The sequence below is a fragment of the Penaeus vannamei genome, chromosome 17 (assembly GCF_042767895.1).
Source record: "Penaeus vannamei isolate JL-2024 chromosome 17, ASM4276789v1, whole genome shotgun sequence".
Taxonomy (NCBI): domain Eukaryota; kingdom Metazoa; phylum Arthropoda; class Malacostraca; order Decapoda; family Penaeidae; genus Penaeus; species Penaeus vannamei.
In genome coordinates this window covers 4,786,237-4,801,390 of record NC_091565.1, presented here as the reverse complement: position 1 = coordinate 4,801,390, position 15,154 = coordinate 4,786,237, and the positions used below count along the sequence as shown (strand labels likewise).

Here is a 15,154-nt window from a genome sequence, read left to right as displayed (position 1 = left end):
ATATATATATATATATATATATATATATATATATATATATATATATATATATATATATATATATATTTTTAGTATATGTATATATATATATATATATGTATATATATATTTCTATTATATGTATATATATATATATATATATATATATATATATATATATATATATATATATATATATATATATATATATATATATATACATACACATAAGTAACACCGAATGTAAACCCCTATGTTAACCAAATCCCGGAATGGCCATCATAATCACCACCTAACTTTAGCTCAGCAAAAAAGGTAAACAAAATCTACCCTGCTTGCCCGTTAATAAGCCCAAGACAGAGACACGCCAACAAAAACAAACAAAAAAAAGATGACGTCACAAGGGCAGACCACGCCGCCGCGGGTACTCACGGATGGCGCACTCGATGTAAGGGTTGCCGCTGTACCCCGCCGGGCACTCGCACCTGGGCTGGTGGTCGATGGCCTGGCAGAAGGCCGTGGGGGCGCAGGTGTCCTCGTCGCAGGGGTCGATGCACCTGCGCGAGAGCCGGTCGCACGCCCTGTTGGAGGGGCAGTCCCTGTTGTACTGACATCCCGGCTGCGGAGTGCTCGCTAGGGGGGGAAGAGAACGGGGGGTTGTGTCATTAACAGGGCCACGGGAGAAGACGCTTGCGTGGCACCGAAGGGCGACCACTTCAAGGAGGAATTTTTGAATGGTCGAAACCTCAATGAAAGTCTTCAGTGCTTTCGAGGACGAGAGAAGATTGTTTTTTTTTTCTCTCTCGATGCGAAGTTCGTTTTTTCATGTGAAAGGAAAATGGATATTTAAAGACGGATTCATGGTCAAGCTTTATAAATAAGAAGTCAACAGAAACAGTCTATGAAAACGTCAAGTCTGTCGGAAAGTTTCTGGAAAGTTTAGATGTGTTGTGTTTTTAAAGGGGAGACTATAGTGTTTTTGGTTTACTAAATCATGTGGAGAAATATTTTGAGTGAAATGCATTCACTTGTGTAAACATCTTTACTCCTTATAAAAGAAAGGAAGACAATGAAAACCGAGAACCATATCACAAAGAAAACGCCAAGAACCGACTTTGCAACCAACGTGAAATTACCTGAAAAGAAAAAATCGTGCACAGAAAACGGAGACCATGCGGCGATTCGCGGGACAAATTTCTTTTTTTTTCGTCATGCAGTAAAATTTTGTTGTTAGTGCTGAGTGAAAGTTAGAGAGTTGTGTGCCCGGAGGCGCCGCCGGAGAGTGGGCGGTTTTTCGCGGCACACGAGAGCAGCGTAGTCGAGGTCAGAGGTCATGCGAAGCCGCACGTGCCCGGAGCCAACCCATGAGGGAAGGAGGGGAAGGGAGGCGCCGAGTAAACACGGTGGGGGTGCACAGGCAGAAGAGGGAGGGTTACCTGGGGAGCACAGGTCGCGGGGGTCTCCCTCGTACCCGTCTGGGCACTGGCAGATGGTGCGGTGGTTTATGACGCGGCAGCGAGCCCCCACGCCACACGGCGGAGGCACTGTAGTGCAGGGGTCGCGGCACTCCCCCCGCACACACGCCTCCTGAAGCTGGCACTCGATGTCCGAGGAGCAGTAGCCGGGGACTGAGGGTCAGAGTCAGGTGGGTTGACGAGGGTCAGGGAGTAGTCAGACAGTAAGGCAAGGAATACTGAGGCAGTCATGCCGCTCAAAGGCAGCGCAGAGCTAGAAAATGAAGCTACAAAGCTAGAGTTTAAATGTCATGAAATTATGGTTTGTGAAACAGATAGCATTAGAAGCAGGTCTTACTTGGGCTGCAAGCAACACTTGGGTTTCCTGTGAAGCCCTCGGGGCAGAGGCAGAGAGCCGTGGAGCCAGACAACTGGCACAACGCCCCCTGCCCGCAGTCCGTGCACGGGTCCACACACCGTCCGCCACGGCACACTCTCCCAGCGGGGCAATCCGAGTCGCCCTCACACCCGCTGCGGCTGCATCCCACTCTGGGGTCTCCTGTGAACCCGGGGGGACACAGGCAAACTGGTCTGTGAGTCTCCACGGTGCACACAGACCCCAGTGGGCACGGGGCGGCCTCACAAGGGTCAGTGCACACCCGCTCAATGCAGGCCTTGTCGAGAGGGCAATCGGAGTTGAAGCCGCAGAGAGGGAGAGGTGAGCAGCCCTGCAGGGGGATTCCCGTGTGGCCGGGAGGGCACATGCACGTGGCGGCGTGGTTGAGGGCAAGGCAAGTCGCGGACTGAGGGCAGGGGTTGCTGGCGGGCCGGCACGGGCTCACGCACTGCCCGCTGTAGCACTCCTCCGTCAAGGGGCAATCGTCAGGGGTGAAGCAACCCACTGTGTCGGTCACCGCAGCGCAGTCAAGTCAGTCAGACAGGCAAGAAGGCACACAGGTTACTATCATTATATGCATATGTTACCTAATATAAAATATTGCAACACACGTGTACTTATTAGTATCTGCTTCATTTCATTAGTGTTTACTAAACCAACCAAATCTATTTTGGGCCGAATTCTACCAATAATACATACGTTGTTAAGATGATTTCGTTACTAAGTTGTTAAGCTAATGTGTAGTATATAAGATTCAACAAAAAAGAGATTCTTTAGATTTCTACTTCTGAGTAAACAAAACAGAGGTAGAAATGGTCAACATTTTTTAAGTTATCCCTAAATAGTGTAGAAAACCTGGATAACAGAAAATGGTTACTTTCTGTTCCTGTCGGGGTAACTAACTTACCGGGAGTGCATCCTTTAAGCGGATCACCCTGGAAGCCGTTGCGGCACCTGCATTGGGCACTATGCTCACTGTTGATGCACTCAGCATTTACTCCACAGGGGTCATCCTCGCAGGGGTACCGACATTCGTTGTTAATACAAGCTTGTGTTGAGGGGCAGTCACCATCGCCACGGCATCCCGTAACTGAGAGGGGTTAGGTTAATTTGGGATTCTCCCAATGTTATGTTACCGAGGTTGCCCCTCTCGATTAATATTGCCAAATGTATCATGATATGTGCAAATAAAATTAGATAAATTAGTGAGTATACGACAATGAATCCATCAAAATGGAGGGTGTAAGCATGCAGGTACTAAGTATGAGGACACACGAGAGTATACTGATGACAGGATTAACAAGAAGCAAGAAGCAACGTCTTACATATATTGTCAACTCCGCAGAAAACATAAGGATTTCCCGAGTAACCCGGATTGCAGGTGCACACGGGTCGATGCGAGACTGTAGTGCAAGTGGCCTTGGCCGCACAAGGATTGGCAAGGCCGCACGGGTCCTTGCAGTCCCGATTATAGCAAACTTTGGTCTCGACACAATCGAAGTCTGAAGTGCATCCGGGAGGGACGGTTGGTGCTAAGGTCAAGAGAGGGAAGAAGGTCAGTCTAAGGTCATTGGCACTTACCTCAGGGAGCCCCGAAGCCCTATGACGAGGTGTCTTCTCGGGTTTCGGGGCCGCCGGATGTCATATCGTCAACAAAATCAACAACTAAATATACGCTCAAAATACTCGATACGTCACACATGCATGCACGTACACATACAGATGCCAATATGTCATTGATAAAGAATTTGCTACATTTACACACATACAGCAAAGACAGGTACAACAAAGTCTACAAACAATCAATAATGTACAAAATCCACAAAAAAGCTTACGTGTAAATGAAGCAAAATTGGCTGATACAAAATGCATACGTTTTTTCCCAACTTTTACAGTACTCAAGCTCGAGCAAAAAGAAAACAAAACGTGCAATGAAATGCAACAACGAAGGAAATTTTCCTCGTTACTACGGTCATGGTTCGTGTTTGGTCGCGGGAACTGTGAAACTTTGGCATAATCTCTTTGGCAGAAAACTTTTAAGCGCACACACACACAGACACAGACGCATGCCCGCACGCACACGCACACACACACACACACACACACACAAACGCCCGCACACGCACACACACTCATATACTTATGCAGTTAAAGGTAAGAGCTGGGAGTACCTTTGAGGCACTCTTGGCGGGGGTTACCCGTGTACCCCGCGGGACAGGAGCAAATGGGGCGGTGTAGCGTCACAGCGCACACGGCGTTGAGTCCACACGGGGCGCCAACCGCGCATGGGTCAACGCAAGAGCCACCTCGACAGCTCTCCGCGAAAGAGCAGTCGGAGTCTCTCACGCACTGAGCGCTCGGTGGGACGCTAGGGGGCCGAGGTGTGGGTGTAGGAGGGCGGGGTGTGGCAGGTGCTGGGGGCGGGGGGGAAAGGCTTAGGTCATGTTTCTTTGGTGTCTGTCAGAAGAATGTGCTAAATGGCAATGGTCACTGCTGAGTCATACTTACGCTGTGCAATATAGACTGTGGTCGAAATGCATATGGAAATACAGTACATCAGAAAACGGTGATCAATATCTACGCTACAGTACTAGAAGAACGTCGTTTGCAATTGGTATTCATTTCTACAAAAAATCGAAAAAGCTTGATGCAGCTGAAATAAAAGAACATTCCTAATTCTAAGTCATTCACACATACGCATGCAGAAACAAAAGTGGAAATCGGAAAACGGAAAACGGAAAAAATAAAGAAATACGAAAAATATACGAGAGTTAGTGGTAGAGAAACGACCTCCATAAACAGTTAAAAAATGTTTTCATATGTTCTCAACGTTCTACTTGTTTGACAAAACTCCTGGTTCGGCTCTCTCTCTTGTGTGAGACCATGCCTAGTACCTGTCTTTGGAAGGCACTCCGTCAGGGGGTTACCACGATGACCAGGTACACAGGTACACATGGGGATGTGATGCACGGTGTGGCACTGAGCCTTGTACCCACACTTGGATACAGAACAACCGTCCACACACACCCCGCCGTAACACAGCTGGGTGTCCTTGCAGTTATAATTGTCCTTGCAGGTGGGACTTCCTGCAGAACCTGGAGGTAACTTGGTGACAAGGAAGGGCATGATAAGGGCAGGGATAAAGGTCACAAGGGGGATATGAAGGGACATGGAAGTATCATTCTCCGTGGATGAAACCACTGTTGCAACGGGCGATCCAGTAGTCCCACCAACGCCCCCAAAGAAGCTGCCGCCGTCATCATCGCCGAATGGGAGTCCTGCGGTTACTCCGGTTATCCCAGGAGGCAGGGTCCCGTCGTCATCAAATCGGTCAGCAACCACCGTCGTTGTGGGCACTTCGGTGGCAGTCGGGAAATTGATAAATGGACCCGGGGTGATAATGCCGTCAAATGTCCCTCCAGTTACATCGGTGGGAAAGTCATCGTACACAGGCGTGTGCACAGGGCCCTCAGGTCTGTCAGTGCCAGGACCATATGGCTCGTCAGAGCCAGGACCAGTTGGTCTGTCAGTGCCAGGACCATATGGCTCGTCAGAGCCAGGACCATAGGGTCTGTCAGTGCCAGGACCATAGGGTCTGTCAGTGCCAGGACCATAGGGTCTGTCAGTGCCAGGACCATAGGGTCTGTCAGTGCCAGGACCATAGGGTCTGTCAGTGCCAGGACCAGTAGGTCTGTCAGTGCCAGGACCATAGGGTCTGTCAGTGCCAGGACCATAGGGTCTGTCAGTGCCAGGACCATAGGGTCTGTCAGTGCCAGGACCATAGGGTCTGTCAGTGCCAGGACCATAGGGTCTGTCAGTGCCAGGCCCATAGGGTCTGTCAGTGCCAGGACCATAGGGTCTGTCAGTGCCAGGACCATAGGGTCTGTCAGTGCCAGGACCATAGGGTCTGTCAGTGCCAGGACCATAGGGTCTGTCAGTGCCAGGACCATAGGGTCTGTCAGTGCCAGGACCATAGGGTCTGTCAGTGCCAGGACCATAGGGTCTGTCAGTGCCAGGACCATAGGGTCTGTCAGTGCCAGGACCATAGGGTCTGTCAGTGCCAGGACCATAGGGTCTGTCAGTGCCAGGACCATAGGGTCTGTCAGTGCCAGGACCATAGGGTCTGTCAGTGCCAGGACCATAGGGTCTGTCAGTGCCAGGACCATATGGCTCGTCAGAGCCAGGACCAGTTGGTCTGTCAGTGCCAGGACCATATGGCTCGTCAGAGCCAGGACCAGTTGGTCTGTCAGTGCCAGGACCATATGGCTCGTCAGAGCCAGGACCATAGGGTCTGTCAGTGCCAGGACCATAGGGTCTGTCAGTGCCAGGACCATAGGGTCTGTCAGTGCCAGGACCATAGGGTCTGTCAGTGCCAGGACCATAGGGTCTGTCAGTGCCAGGACCATAGGGTCTGTCAGTGCCAGGACCATAGGGTCTGTCAGTGCCAGGACCATAGGGTCTGTCAGTGCCAGGACCATAGGGTCTGTCAGTGCCAGGACCATAGGGTCTGTCAGTGCCAGGACCATAGGGTCTGTCAGTGCCAGGACCATAGGGTCTGTCAGTGCCAGGACCATAGGGTCTGTCAGTGCCAGGACCATAGGGTCTGTCAGTGCCAGGACCATAAGGTCTGTCAGTGCCAGGACCAGCAGGTCTGTCATTGCCAGGACCAGTAGGTCTGTCAGTGCCATGACCATAGGGTCTGTCAGTGCCATGACCAGTAGGTCTGTCAGTGCCAAGACCAGCAGGTCTGTCAGTGCCAGGACCAGTAATTCTGTCAGTACCAGGGCTAGTAGGTCTGGCTGTGCCAGGACCAGTGGGTCTGTCAGTGCCAGGACCAGTAGGTCTGCCAGTGCTAGGGCCAGTGGGTCTGTCAGTGCCAGGACCAGTAGGTCTGTCAGTGCCAGGACCAGTAGGTGTGACAGTGCCAGGACCAGTAGGTCTGTCAGTGCCAGGACCATTGGGTCTGTCAGTGCCAGGACCAGTAGGTCTGTCAGTACCAGGACCATAGGGTCTGTCAGTGCCAGGACCAGTAGGTCTGTCAGTGCCAGGACCAGTAGGTCTGTCAGTGCCAGGACCAGTAGGTCTGTCAGTGCCAGGACCATAGGGTCTGTCAGTGCCAGGACCATCGGGTCTGTCGGTGCCAGGACCATAGGGTCTGTCGGTGCCAGGACCATAGGGTCTGTCAGTGCCAGGACCATCGGGTCTGTCAGTGCCAGGACCATAGGGTCTGTCAGTGCCAGGACCATAGGGGCTGTCAGTGCCAGGACCATCGGGTCTGTCAGTGCCAGGACCAGTAGGTCTGTCAGTGCCAGGACCATATGGCTTGTCAGTGCCAGGACCAGTAGGTCTGTCAGTGCCAGGACCAGTAGGTCTGTTAGTGCCAGGACCATATGGCTTGTCAGTGCCAGGACCGGTAGGTCTGTCAGTGCCAGGACCAGTAGGTCTGTCAGTGCCAGGACCAGTAGGTCTGTCAGTGCCAGGACCAGTAGGTCTGTCAGTGCCAGGACCAGTAGGTCTGTCAGTGCCAGGACCAGTAGGTCTGTCAGTGCCAGGACCAGTAGGTCTGTCAGTGCCAGGACCAGTAGGTCTGTCAGTGCCAGGACCATATGGCTTGTCAGTGCCAGGACCAGTAGGTCTGTCAGTGCCAGGGCCAGTAGGTCTGTCAGTGCCAGGACCAGTAGGTCTGTCAGTGCCAGGACCAGTAGGGCTGTCAGTGCCAGGACCAGTAGGTCTGTCAGTGCCAGGACCAGTAGGTCTGTCAGTGCCAGGACCATATGGCTCGTCGGTGTCAGGACCATAGGGTCTGTCAGTGCCAGGACCATAGGGTCTGTCAGTGCCAGGACCATAGGGTCTGTCAGTGCCAGGACCATAGGGTATGTCAGTGCCTGGACCATAGGGTCTGTCAGTGCCAGAACCATATGGCTCGTCAGTGCCAGGGCCAGATGGTCTGTCAGTGCCAGGACCATAGGGTATGTCAGTGCCAGGCCCATAGGGTCTGTCAGTGCCAGGACCATAGGGTCTGTCAGTGCCAGGACCATAGGGTTTGTCAGTGCCAGGACCATAGGGTCTGTCAGTGCCAGGACCATAGGGTCTGTCAGTGCCAGGACCATAGGGTCTGTCAGTGCCAGGCCCATAGGGTCTGTCAGTGCCAGGCCCATAGGGTCTGTCAGTGCCAGGACCGGTAGGTTTGTCAGTGCCAGAAACATATGGCTTGTCAGTGCCAGGACCGGTAGGTCTGTCAGTGCCAGGACCAGTAGGTCTGTCAGTGCCAGGACCAGTAGGTCTGTCAGTACCTGGACCATAGGGTCTGTCAGTGCCAGGACCAGTAGGTCTATCAGTGCCAGGACCAATAGGTCTGTCAGTGCCAGGACCAGTAGGTCTGTCAGTGCCAGGACCAGTAGGTGTGTCAGTGCCAGGGCCAGTAGGTCTGTCAGTGCCAGGACCAGTAGGTTTATCAGTGCCAAGACCAGTAGGTCTGTCAGTGCCAGGACCATAGGGTCTGTCAGTGACAAGACCATAAGGTCTGTCAGTGCCAGGACCAGTAGGTTTGTCAGTGCCAGGACCGGTAGGTTTGTCAGTGCCAGGACCGTAGGGTCTGTCAGTGCCAGGACCAGTAGGTCTGTCAGTGCCAGGACCAGTAGGTCTGTCAGTGCCAGGACCGTAGGGTCTGTCAGTGCCAGGGCCAGTAGGTCTGTCAGTGCCAGGACCAGTAGGTCTGTCAGTGCCAGGACCAGTAGGTCTGTCAGTGCCAGGACCAGTAGGTCTGTCAGTGCCAGGACCAGTAGGTCTGTCAGTGCCAGGACCAGTAGGTCTGTCAGTGCCAGGACCAGTAGGTCTGTCAGTGCCAGGACCATAGGGTCTGTCAGTGCCAGGACCAGTAGGTCTGTCAGTGCCAGGACCATAAGGTCTGTCAGTGCCAGGACCAGTAGGTCTGTCGGTGCCAGGACCAGTAGGTCTGTCAGTGCCAGGACCAGTAGGTCTGTCAGTGCCAGGACCAGTAGGTCTGTCAGTGCCAGGACCAGTAGGTCTGTCAGTGCCAGGACCATAGGGTCTGTCAGTGCCAGGACCAGTAGGTCTGTCAGTGCCAGGACCAGTAGGTCTGTCAGTGCCAGGACCATAGGGTCTATCAGTGCCAGGACCATATGGCTCGTCAGTGCCAGGACCATAGGGTCTGTAAGTGCCAGGACCATAGGGTCTGTCAGTGCCAGGACCATAGGGTCTGTCAGTGCCAGGACCATAGGGTCTGTCAGTGCCAGGACCATAGGGTCTGTCAGTGCCAGGACCATAGGGTCTGTCAGTGCCAGGACCATAGGGTCTGTCAGTGCCAGGACCATAGGGTCTGTCAGTGCCAGGACCAGCAGGTCTGTCAGTTCCAGGACCAGCAGGTCTGTCAGTTCCAGGACCAGCAGGTCTGTCAGTGCCAGGACCATAGGGTCTAACAGTGCCAGGACCATATGGCTCGTCAGTGCCAGGACCAGTAGGTCTGTCAGTGCCAGGACCATAGGGTCTGTCAGTGCCAGGACCATAGGGTCTGTCAGTGCCAGGACCATAGGGTCTGTCAGTGCCAGGACCATATGGCTCGTCAGTGCCAGGACCAGTAGGTCTGTCAGTGCCAGGACCATATGGCTCGTCAGTGCCAGGACCATATGGCTCGTCAGTGCCAAGACCAGTAGGTCTGTCAGTGCCAGGACCATAGGGTCTATCAGTGCCAGGACCATATGACTCGTCAGTGCCAGGACCATAGGGTCTGTCAGTGTCAGGACCATAGGGTCTGTCAGTGCCAGGACCATAGGGTCTGTCAGTGCCAGGACCATAGGGTCTGTCAGTGCCAGGACCATAGGGTCTGTCAGTGCCAGGACCATAGGGTCTGTCAGTGCCAGGACCATAGGGTCTGTCAGTGCCAGGACCATATGGCTCGACAGTGCCAGGACCATAGGGTCTATCAGTGCCAGGACCAGTAGGTGTGGCAGTGCCAGGACCATAGGGTCTGTCAGTGCCAGGACCATAGGGTCTGTCAGTGCCAGGACCATAGGGTCTGTCAGTGCCAGGACCAGTGGGTCTGTCAGTGCCAGGACCAGTAGGTCTGTCAGTGCCAGGCCCATAGGGTCTGTCAGTGCCAGGACCATCGGGTATGTCAGTGCCAGGACCAGCAGGTCTGTCAGTGCCAGGACCAGTAGGTCTGTCAGTGCCAGGACCAGTAGGTCTGTCAGTGCCAGGCCCATAGGGTCTGTCAGTGCCAGGACCAGTAGGTCTGTCAGTGCCAGGACCAGTAGGTCTGTCAGTGCCAGGACCATATGGCTCATCAGTGCCAGGACCATATGGCTCGTCAGTGCCAGGACCATAGGGTCTGTCAGTGCCAGGACCATAGGGTCTGTCAGTACCAGGACCATAGGGTCTGTCAGTGCCAGGACCATAGGGTCTGTCAGTGCCAGGACCATATGGCTCGTCAGTGCCAGGACCATAGGGTCTGTCAGTGCCAGGACCATATGGCTCGTCAGTGCCAGGACCATTGGGTCTGTCAGTGCCATGACCATAGGGTCTGTCAGTGCCAGGACCATAGGGTCTGTCAGTGCCAGGACCATAGGGTCTGTCAGTGCCAGGACCATAGGGTCTGTCAGTGCCAGGACCATAGGGTCTGTCAGTGCCAGGACCATAGGGTCTGTCAGTGCCAGGACCATAGGGTCTGTCAGTGCTAGGACCAGTAGGTCTGTCAGTGCCAGGACCAGTAGGTCTGTCAGTGCCAGGACCAGTAGGTCTGTCAGTGCCAGGACCATAGGGTCTGTCAGTGCCAGGACCAGTAGGTCTGTCAGTGCCAGGACCAGTAGGTCTGTCAGTGTCAGGACCATAGGGTCTGTCAGTGCCAGGACCATAGGGTCTGTCAGTGCCAGGACCATAGGGTCTGTCAGTGCCAGGACCATAGGGTCTGTCAGTGCCAGGACCATAGGGTCTGTCAGTGCCAGGACCATAGGGTCTGTCAGTGCCAGGACCATAGGGTCTGTCAGTGCCAGGACCATAGGGTCTGTCAGTGCCAGGACCATAGGGTCTGTCAGTGCCAGGACCATAGGGTCTGTCAGTGCCAGCACCATAGGGTCTGTCAGTGCCAGGACCATAGGGTCTGTCAGTGCCAGGCCCATAGGGTCTGTCAGTGCCAGGACCATAGGGTCTGTCAGTGCCAGGACCAGTAGGTGTGTCAGTGCCAAGACCAGTAGGTCTGTCAGTGCCAGGACCATAGGGTCTGTCAGTGCCAGGACCATAGGGTCTGTCAGTGCCAGGACCATAGGGTCTGTCAGTGCCAGGACCATATGGCTCGTCAGTGCCAGGACCAGTAGGTGTGTCAGTGCCAAGACCAGTAGGTCTGTCAGAGCCAGGACCAGTAGGTGTGTCTGTGCCAGGGCCATAGGGTCTGTCAGTGCCAGGACCATAGGGTCTGTCAGTGCCAGGACCATAGGGTCTGTCAGTGCCAGGACCATAGGGCCTGTCAGTGCCAGGACCAGTAGGTCTGTCAGTGCCAGGACCAGTAGGTCTGTCAGTGCCAGGACCATAGGGTCTGTCAGTGCCAGGACCAGTGGGTCTGTCAGTGCCAGGACCAGTAGGTCTGTCAGTGCCAGGACCATAGGGTCTGTCAGTGCCAGGACCATCGGGTCTGTCAGTGCCAGGACCAGTAGGTCTGTCAGTGCCAGGACCAGTAGGTCTGTCAGTGCCAGGACCATAGGGTCTGTCAGTGCCAGGACCATATGGCTCGTCAGTGCCAGGACCAGTAGGTGTGTCAGTGCCAGGACCAGTAGGTCTGTCAGTGCCAGGGCCAGTAGGTCTGTCAGTGCCAGGACCAGTAGGTCTGTCAGTGCCAGGACCAGTAGGTCTGTCAGTGCCAGGACCAGTAGGTCTGTCAGTGCCAGGACCAGTAGGTCTGTCATTGCCAGGACCAGTAGGTCTGTCAGTGCCAGGACCATAGGGTCTGTCAGTGCCAGGACCAGTAGGTCTGTCAGTGCCATGACCATAGGGTCTGTCAGTGCCAGGACCATAGGGCCTGTCAGTGCCAGGACCAGTAGGTCTGTCAGTGCCAGGACCAGTAGGTCTGTCAGTGCCAGGACCAGTAGGTCTGTCAGTGCCAGGACCAGTAGGTCTGTCAGTGCCAGGACCAGTAGGTCTGTCAGTGCCAGGACCAGTAGGTCTGTCAGTGCCAGGACCAGTAGGTCTGTCAGTGCCAGGACCAGTAGGTCTGTCAGTGCCAGGACCATATGGCTCGTCAGAGCCAGGACCAGTAGGTCTGTCAGTGCCAGGACCATAGGGTCTGTCAGTGCCAGGACCATAGGGTCTGTCAGTGCCAGGATTATAGGGTCTGTCAGTGCCAGGACCATAGGGTCTGTCAGTGCCAGGACCATAGGGTCTGTCAGTGCCAGGACCATAGGGTCTGTCAGTGCCAGGCCCATAGGGTCTGTCAGTGTCAGGACCATAGGGTCTGTCAGTGCCAGGACCAGTAGGTCTGTCAGTGCCAGGACCAGTAGGTCTGTCAGTGCCAGGACCATATGGCTCATCAGTGTCAGGACCATAGGGTCTGTCAGTGCCAGGACCATAGGGTCTGTCAGTGCCAGGACCATAGGGTCTGTCAGTGCCAGGACCATAGGGTCTGTCAGTGCCAGGACCATAGGGTCTGTCAGTGCCAGGACCATAGGGTCTGTCAGTGCCAGGACCATAGGGTCTGTCAGTGCCAGGACCATAGGGTCTATCAGTGCCAGGACCATAGGGTCTGTCAGTGCCAGGACCATATGGCTCGTCAGTGCCAGGACCAGTAGGTCTGTCAGTGCCAGGACCAGTAGGTCTGTCAGTGCCAGGACCAGTAGGTCTGTCAGTGCCAGGACCATAGGGTCTGTCAGTGCCAGGACCATATGACTCGACACTGCCAGGACCAGTAGGTCTGTCAGTGCCAGGACCATAGGGTCTGTCAGTGCCAGGACCATAGGGTCTGTCAGTGCCAGGACCATATGGCTCATCAGTGCCAGGACCATAGGGTCTGTCAGTGCCAGGGCCATATGGCTCGTCAGTGCCAGGACCAGTAGGTCTGTCAGTGCCAGGTCCATAGGGTCTGTCAGTGCCAGGACCATAGGGTCTGTCAGTGCCAGGACCATAGGGTCTGTCAGTGCCAGGACCATAGGGTCTGTCAGTGCCAGGACCATAGGGTCTGTCAGTGCCAGGACCATAGGGTCTGTCAGTGCCAGGACCATAGGGTCTGTCAGTGCCAGGCCCATATGGCTCATCAGTGCCAGGCCCATAGGGTCTGTCAGTGCTAGGCCCATAGGGTCTGTCAGTGCCAGGACCATAGGGTCTGTCAGTGCCAAGGCCATATGGCTCGTCAGTGCCAGGACCAGTAGGTCTGTCAGTGCCAGGACCATAGGGTCTGTCAGTGCTAGGCCCATAGGGTCTGTCAGTGCCAGGCCCATAGGGTCTGTCAGTGCCAGGACCATAGGGTCTGTCAGTGCCAGGACCATAGGGTCTGTCAGTGCCAGGACCATAGGGTCTGTCAGTGCCAGGACCATAGGGTCTGTCAGTGCCAGGCCCATAGGGTCTGTCAGTGCCAGGACCATAGGGTCTAACAGTGCCGGGACCATAGGGTCTGTCAGTGCCAGGGCCATATGGCTCGTCAGTGCCAGGACCAGTAGGTCTGTCAGTGCCAGGGCCATAGGGTCTGTCAGTGCCAGGACCATAGGGTCTGTCAGTGCCAGGCCCATAGGGTCTGTCAGTGCCAGGCCCATAGGGTCTGTCAGTGCCAGGCCCATAGGGTCTGTCAGTGCCAGGACCATAGGGTCTGTCAGTGCCAGGACCATAGGGTCTGTCAGTGCTAGGCCCATAGGGTCTGTCAGTGCCAGGCCCATAGGGTCTGTCAGTGCCAGGCCCATAGGGTCTGTCAGTGCCAGGACCATAGGGTCTGTCAGTGCCAGGACCATAGGGTCTGTCAGTGCCAGGACCATAGGGTCTGTCAGTGCCAGGACCATAGGGTCTGTCAGTGCCAGGACCATAGGGTCTGTCAGTGCCAGGACCATAGGGTCTGTCAGTGCCAGGACCATAGGGTCTGTCAGTGCCAGGACCATAGGGTCTGTCAGTGCCAGGACCATAGGGTCTGTCAGTGCCAGGACCATAGGGTCTGTCAGTGCTAGGACCATAGGGTCTGTCAGTGCCAGGGCCATAGGGTCTATAGGTGCCAGGACCATAGGGTCTATCAGTGCCAGGACCGTATAGCTCGCCAGTGCCAGGGCCATAGGGTCTGTCAGTGCCAGGGCCAGTGGCGGCATCGTAAGGTTCGTCACCATAGTGCGGCGTGAAGTGACCGCTGTCCGGGGTGTCAGTCACGGCCTCGCTCGGCTGCGCCTCGTGGTCTGTGGTGGTGACGACCGAGGGCGTGGTGGTTTCGGGGGCGGCAGTGAGAGGTTCCATGGCCTCCAGGGCTTCCGTCTCGACCTCACTTCCCACCGGCGGGAGGGTCGGTCGTGAAACCCCAGGGGACATGGTGGCGGAGATGGACACACTTGTGGACACATGCACGGACACAAAAGAGGTCGTGTTCATGGCAGCGTGTTCAGTGGTCAGCTCTACCTCTGGTCCGACGACTGGCACGGTGGGTCGTGCCTGGTCAGCCGGGGTAGGCAGTGTCGTCCCGGTCTCCCCCGAGGGAATGGAGGACTCAGAAGTGTACTGGTCGCTTTCCGTGACTCCATCAACAGGGGGGGTAGGAGGGGAGGGTGCAGGGGAGGGGGAAGGACGGACGGAGGGGAAACTAGGAACACCCGGCTGTTCTGTGGGCGGGGTGGCAATGGTGGAGGTGTCGTCAGAGAGTGTGGTGGCGGGTGTAGCTGTGGTGGTGGTAGGAGTGGTGAACGAACTGGTGGTTAGAGCTGGAAGAAAAAATACAACGACAACCGTGTCAGCATGCGAACCCCGAGGTCAGACTCTGTTGTGTGGAGGGTAAAAAAATCGTCTCTCCGTTTTCTTTCTCATAAAAAAAACAACTTTCCAACATCCACTGTACACACGGCCATCATAACGAAGGCGCTGAACCATGGGACCTGGATATTAGAGTGCGTTAAGCAACATGCGTCGTGAAGTCAGTAAATGGGGAAACACCTCGTTATATTCGTTTAATTACCAAACTGTTAACAAACGTGTTAGAGTCGTTTGCGTCACTACAGGGGGGGGGGGTAAGTCGGGGAGAACATATGATCATTAATCTACAATAACTTCCAGATCGAGAAAAATTTCAACGAAACACAGACGCCATACTGTACATTTCGTCATTCATACAGCTAGGTGTGTCTAATACTTTGCTATTAGC

The 15,154-nt window shown here is 54.6% G+C and overlaps 2 protein-coding genes across 20 annotated transcripts in view; both read right to left on the bottom strand.

Moving 5' to 3' along the window:
- The window catches only part of dpy (fibrillin-like protein dumpy), a 255,844-nt gene that overhangs the window by 75,397 nt on the left and 165,293 nt on the right, over positions 1 to 15,154 (bottom strand). For 14 of the 19 annotated variants that reach the window (XM_070131759.1, XM_070131777.1, XM_070131778.1 and 11 more), the window contains 6 exons: positions 4,002 to 4,244; positions 3,156 to 3,362; positions 2,738 to 2,920; positions 1,792 to 2,334; positions 1,416 to 1,607; positions 412 to 612 (listed from right to left, as the gene is read on the bottom strand). In XM_070131759.1, coding sequence (XP_069987860.1) covers positions 412 to 612; positions 1,416 to 1,607; positions 1,792 to 2,334; positions 2,738 to 2,920; positions 3,156 to 3,362; positions 4,002 to 4,244 — 1,569 coding nt within the window. The remainder of the gene's footprint in view (positions 1 to 411; positions 613 to 1,415; positions 1,608 to 1,791; positions 2,335 to 2,737; positions 2,921 to 3,155; positions 3,363 to 4,001; positions 4,245 to 15,154) is intronic. The other 5 variants (XM_070131767.1, XM_070131768.1, XM_070131771.1 and 2 more) reach the window with 3 other exon arrangements.
- On the bottom strand, positions 4,304 to 14,883 carry LOC138864573 (mucin-2-like). The gene is made up of 14 exons (XM_070132371.1): positions 14,841 to 14,883; positions 13,938 to 14,717; positions 13,423 to 13,537; positions 13,002 to 13,249; positions 12,727 to 12,913; positions 12,018 to 12,145; positions 8,574 to 11,714; positions 8,341 to 8,473; positions 7,961 to 8,257; positions 7,554 to 7,849; positions 6,478 to 6,721; positions 6,002 to 6,169; positions 4,725 to 5,449; positions 4,304 to 4,353 (listed from the first exon to the last, which is right to left on the bottom strand). The coding sequence occupies exons 1-14, from the start codon at positions 14,881 to 14,883 to the stop codon at positions 4,304 to 4,306; spliced, it is 6,555 nt and encodes a 2,184-aa protein (XP_069988472.1).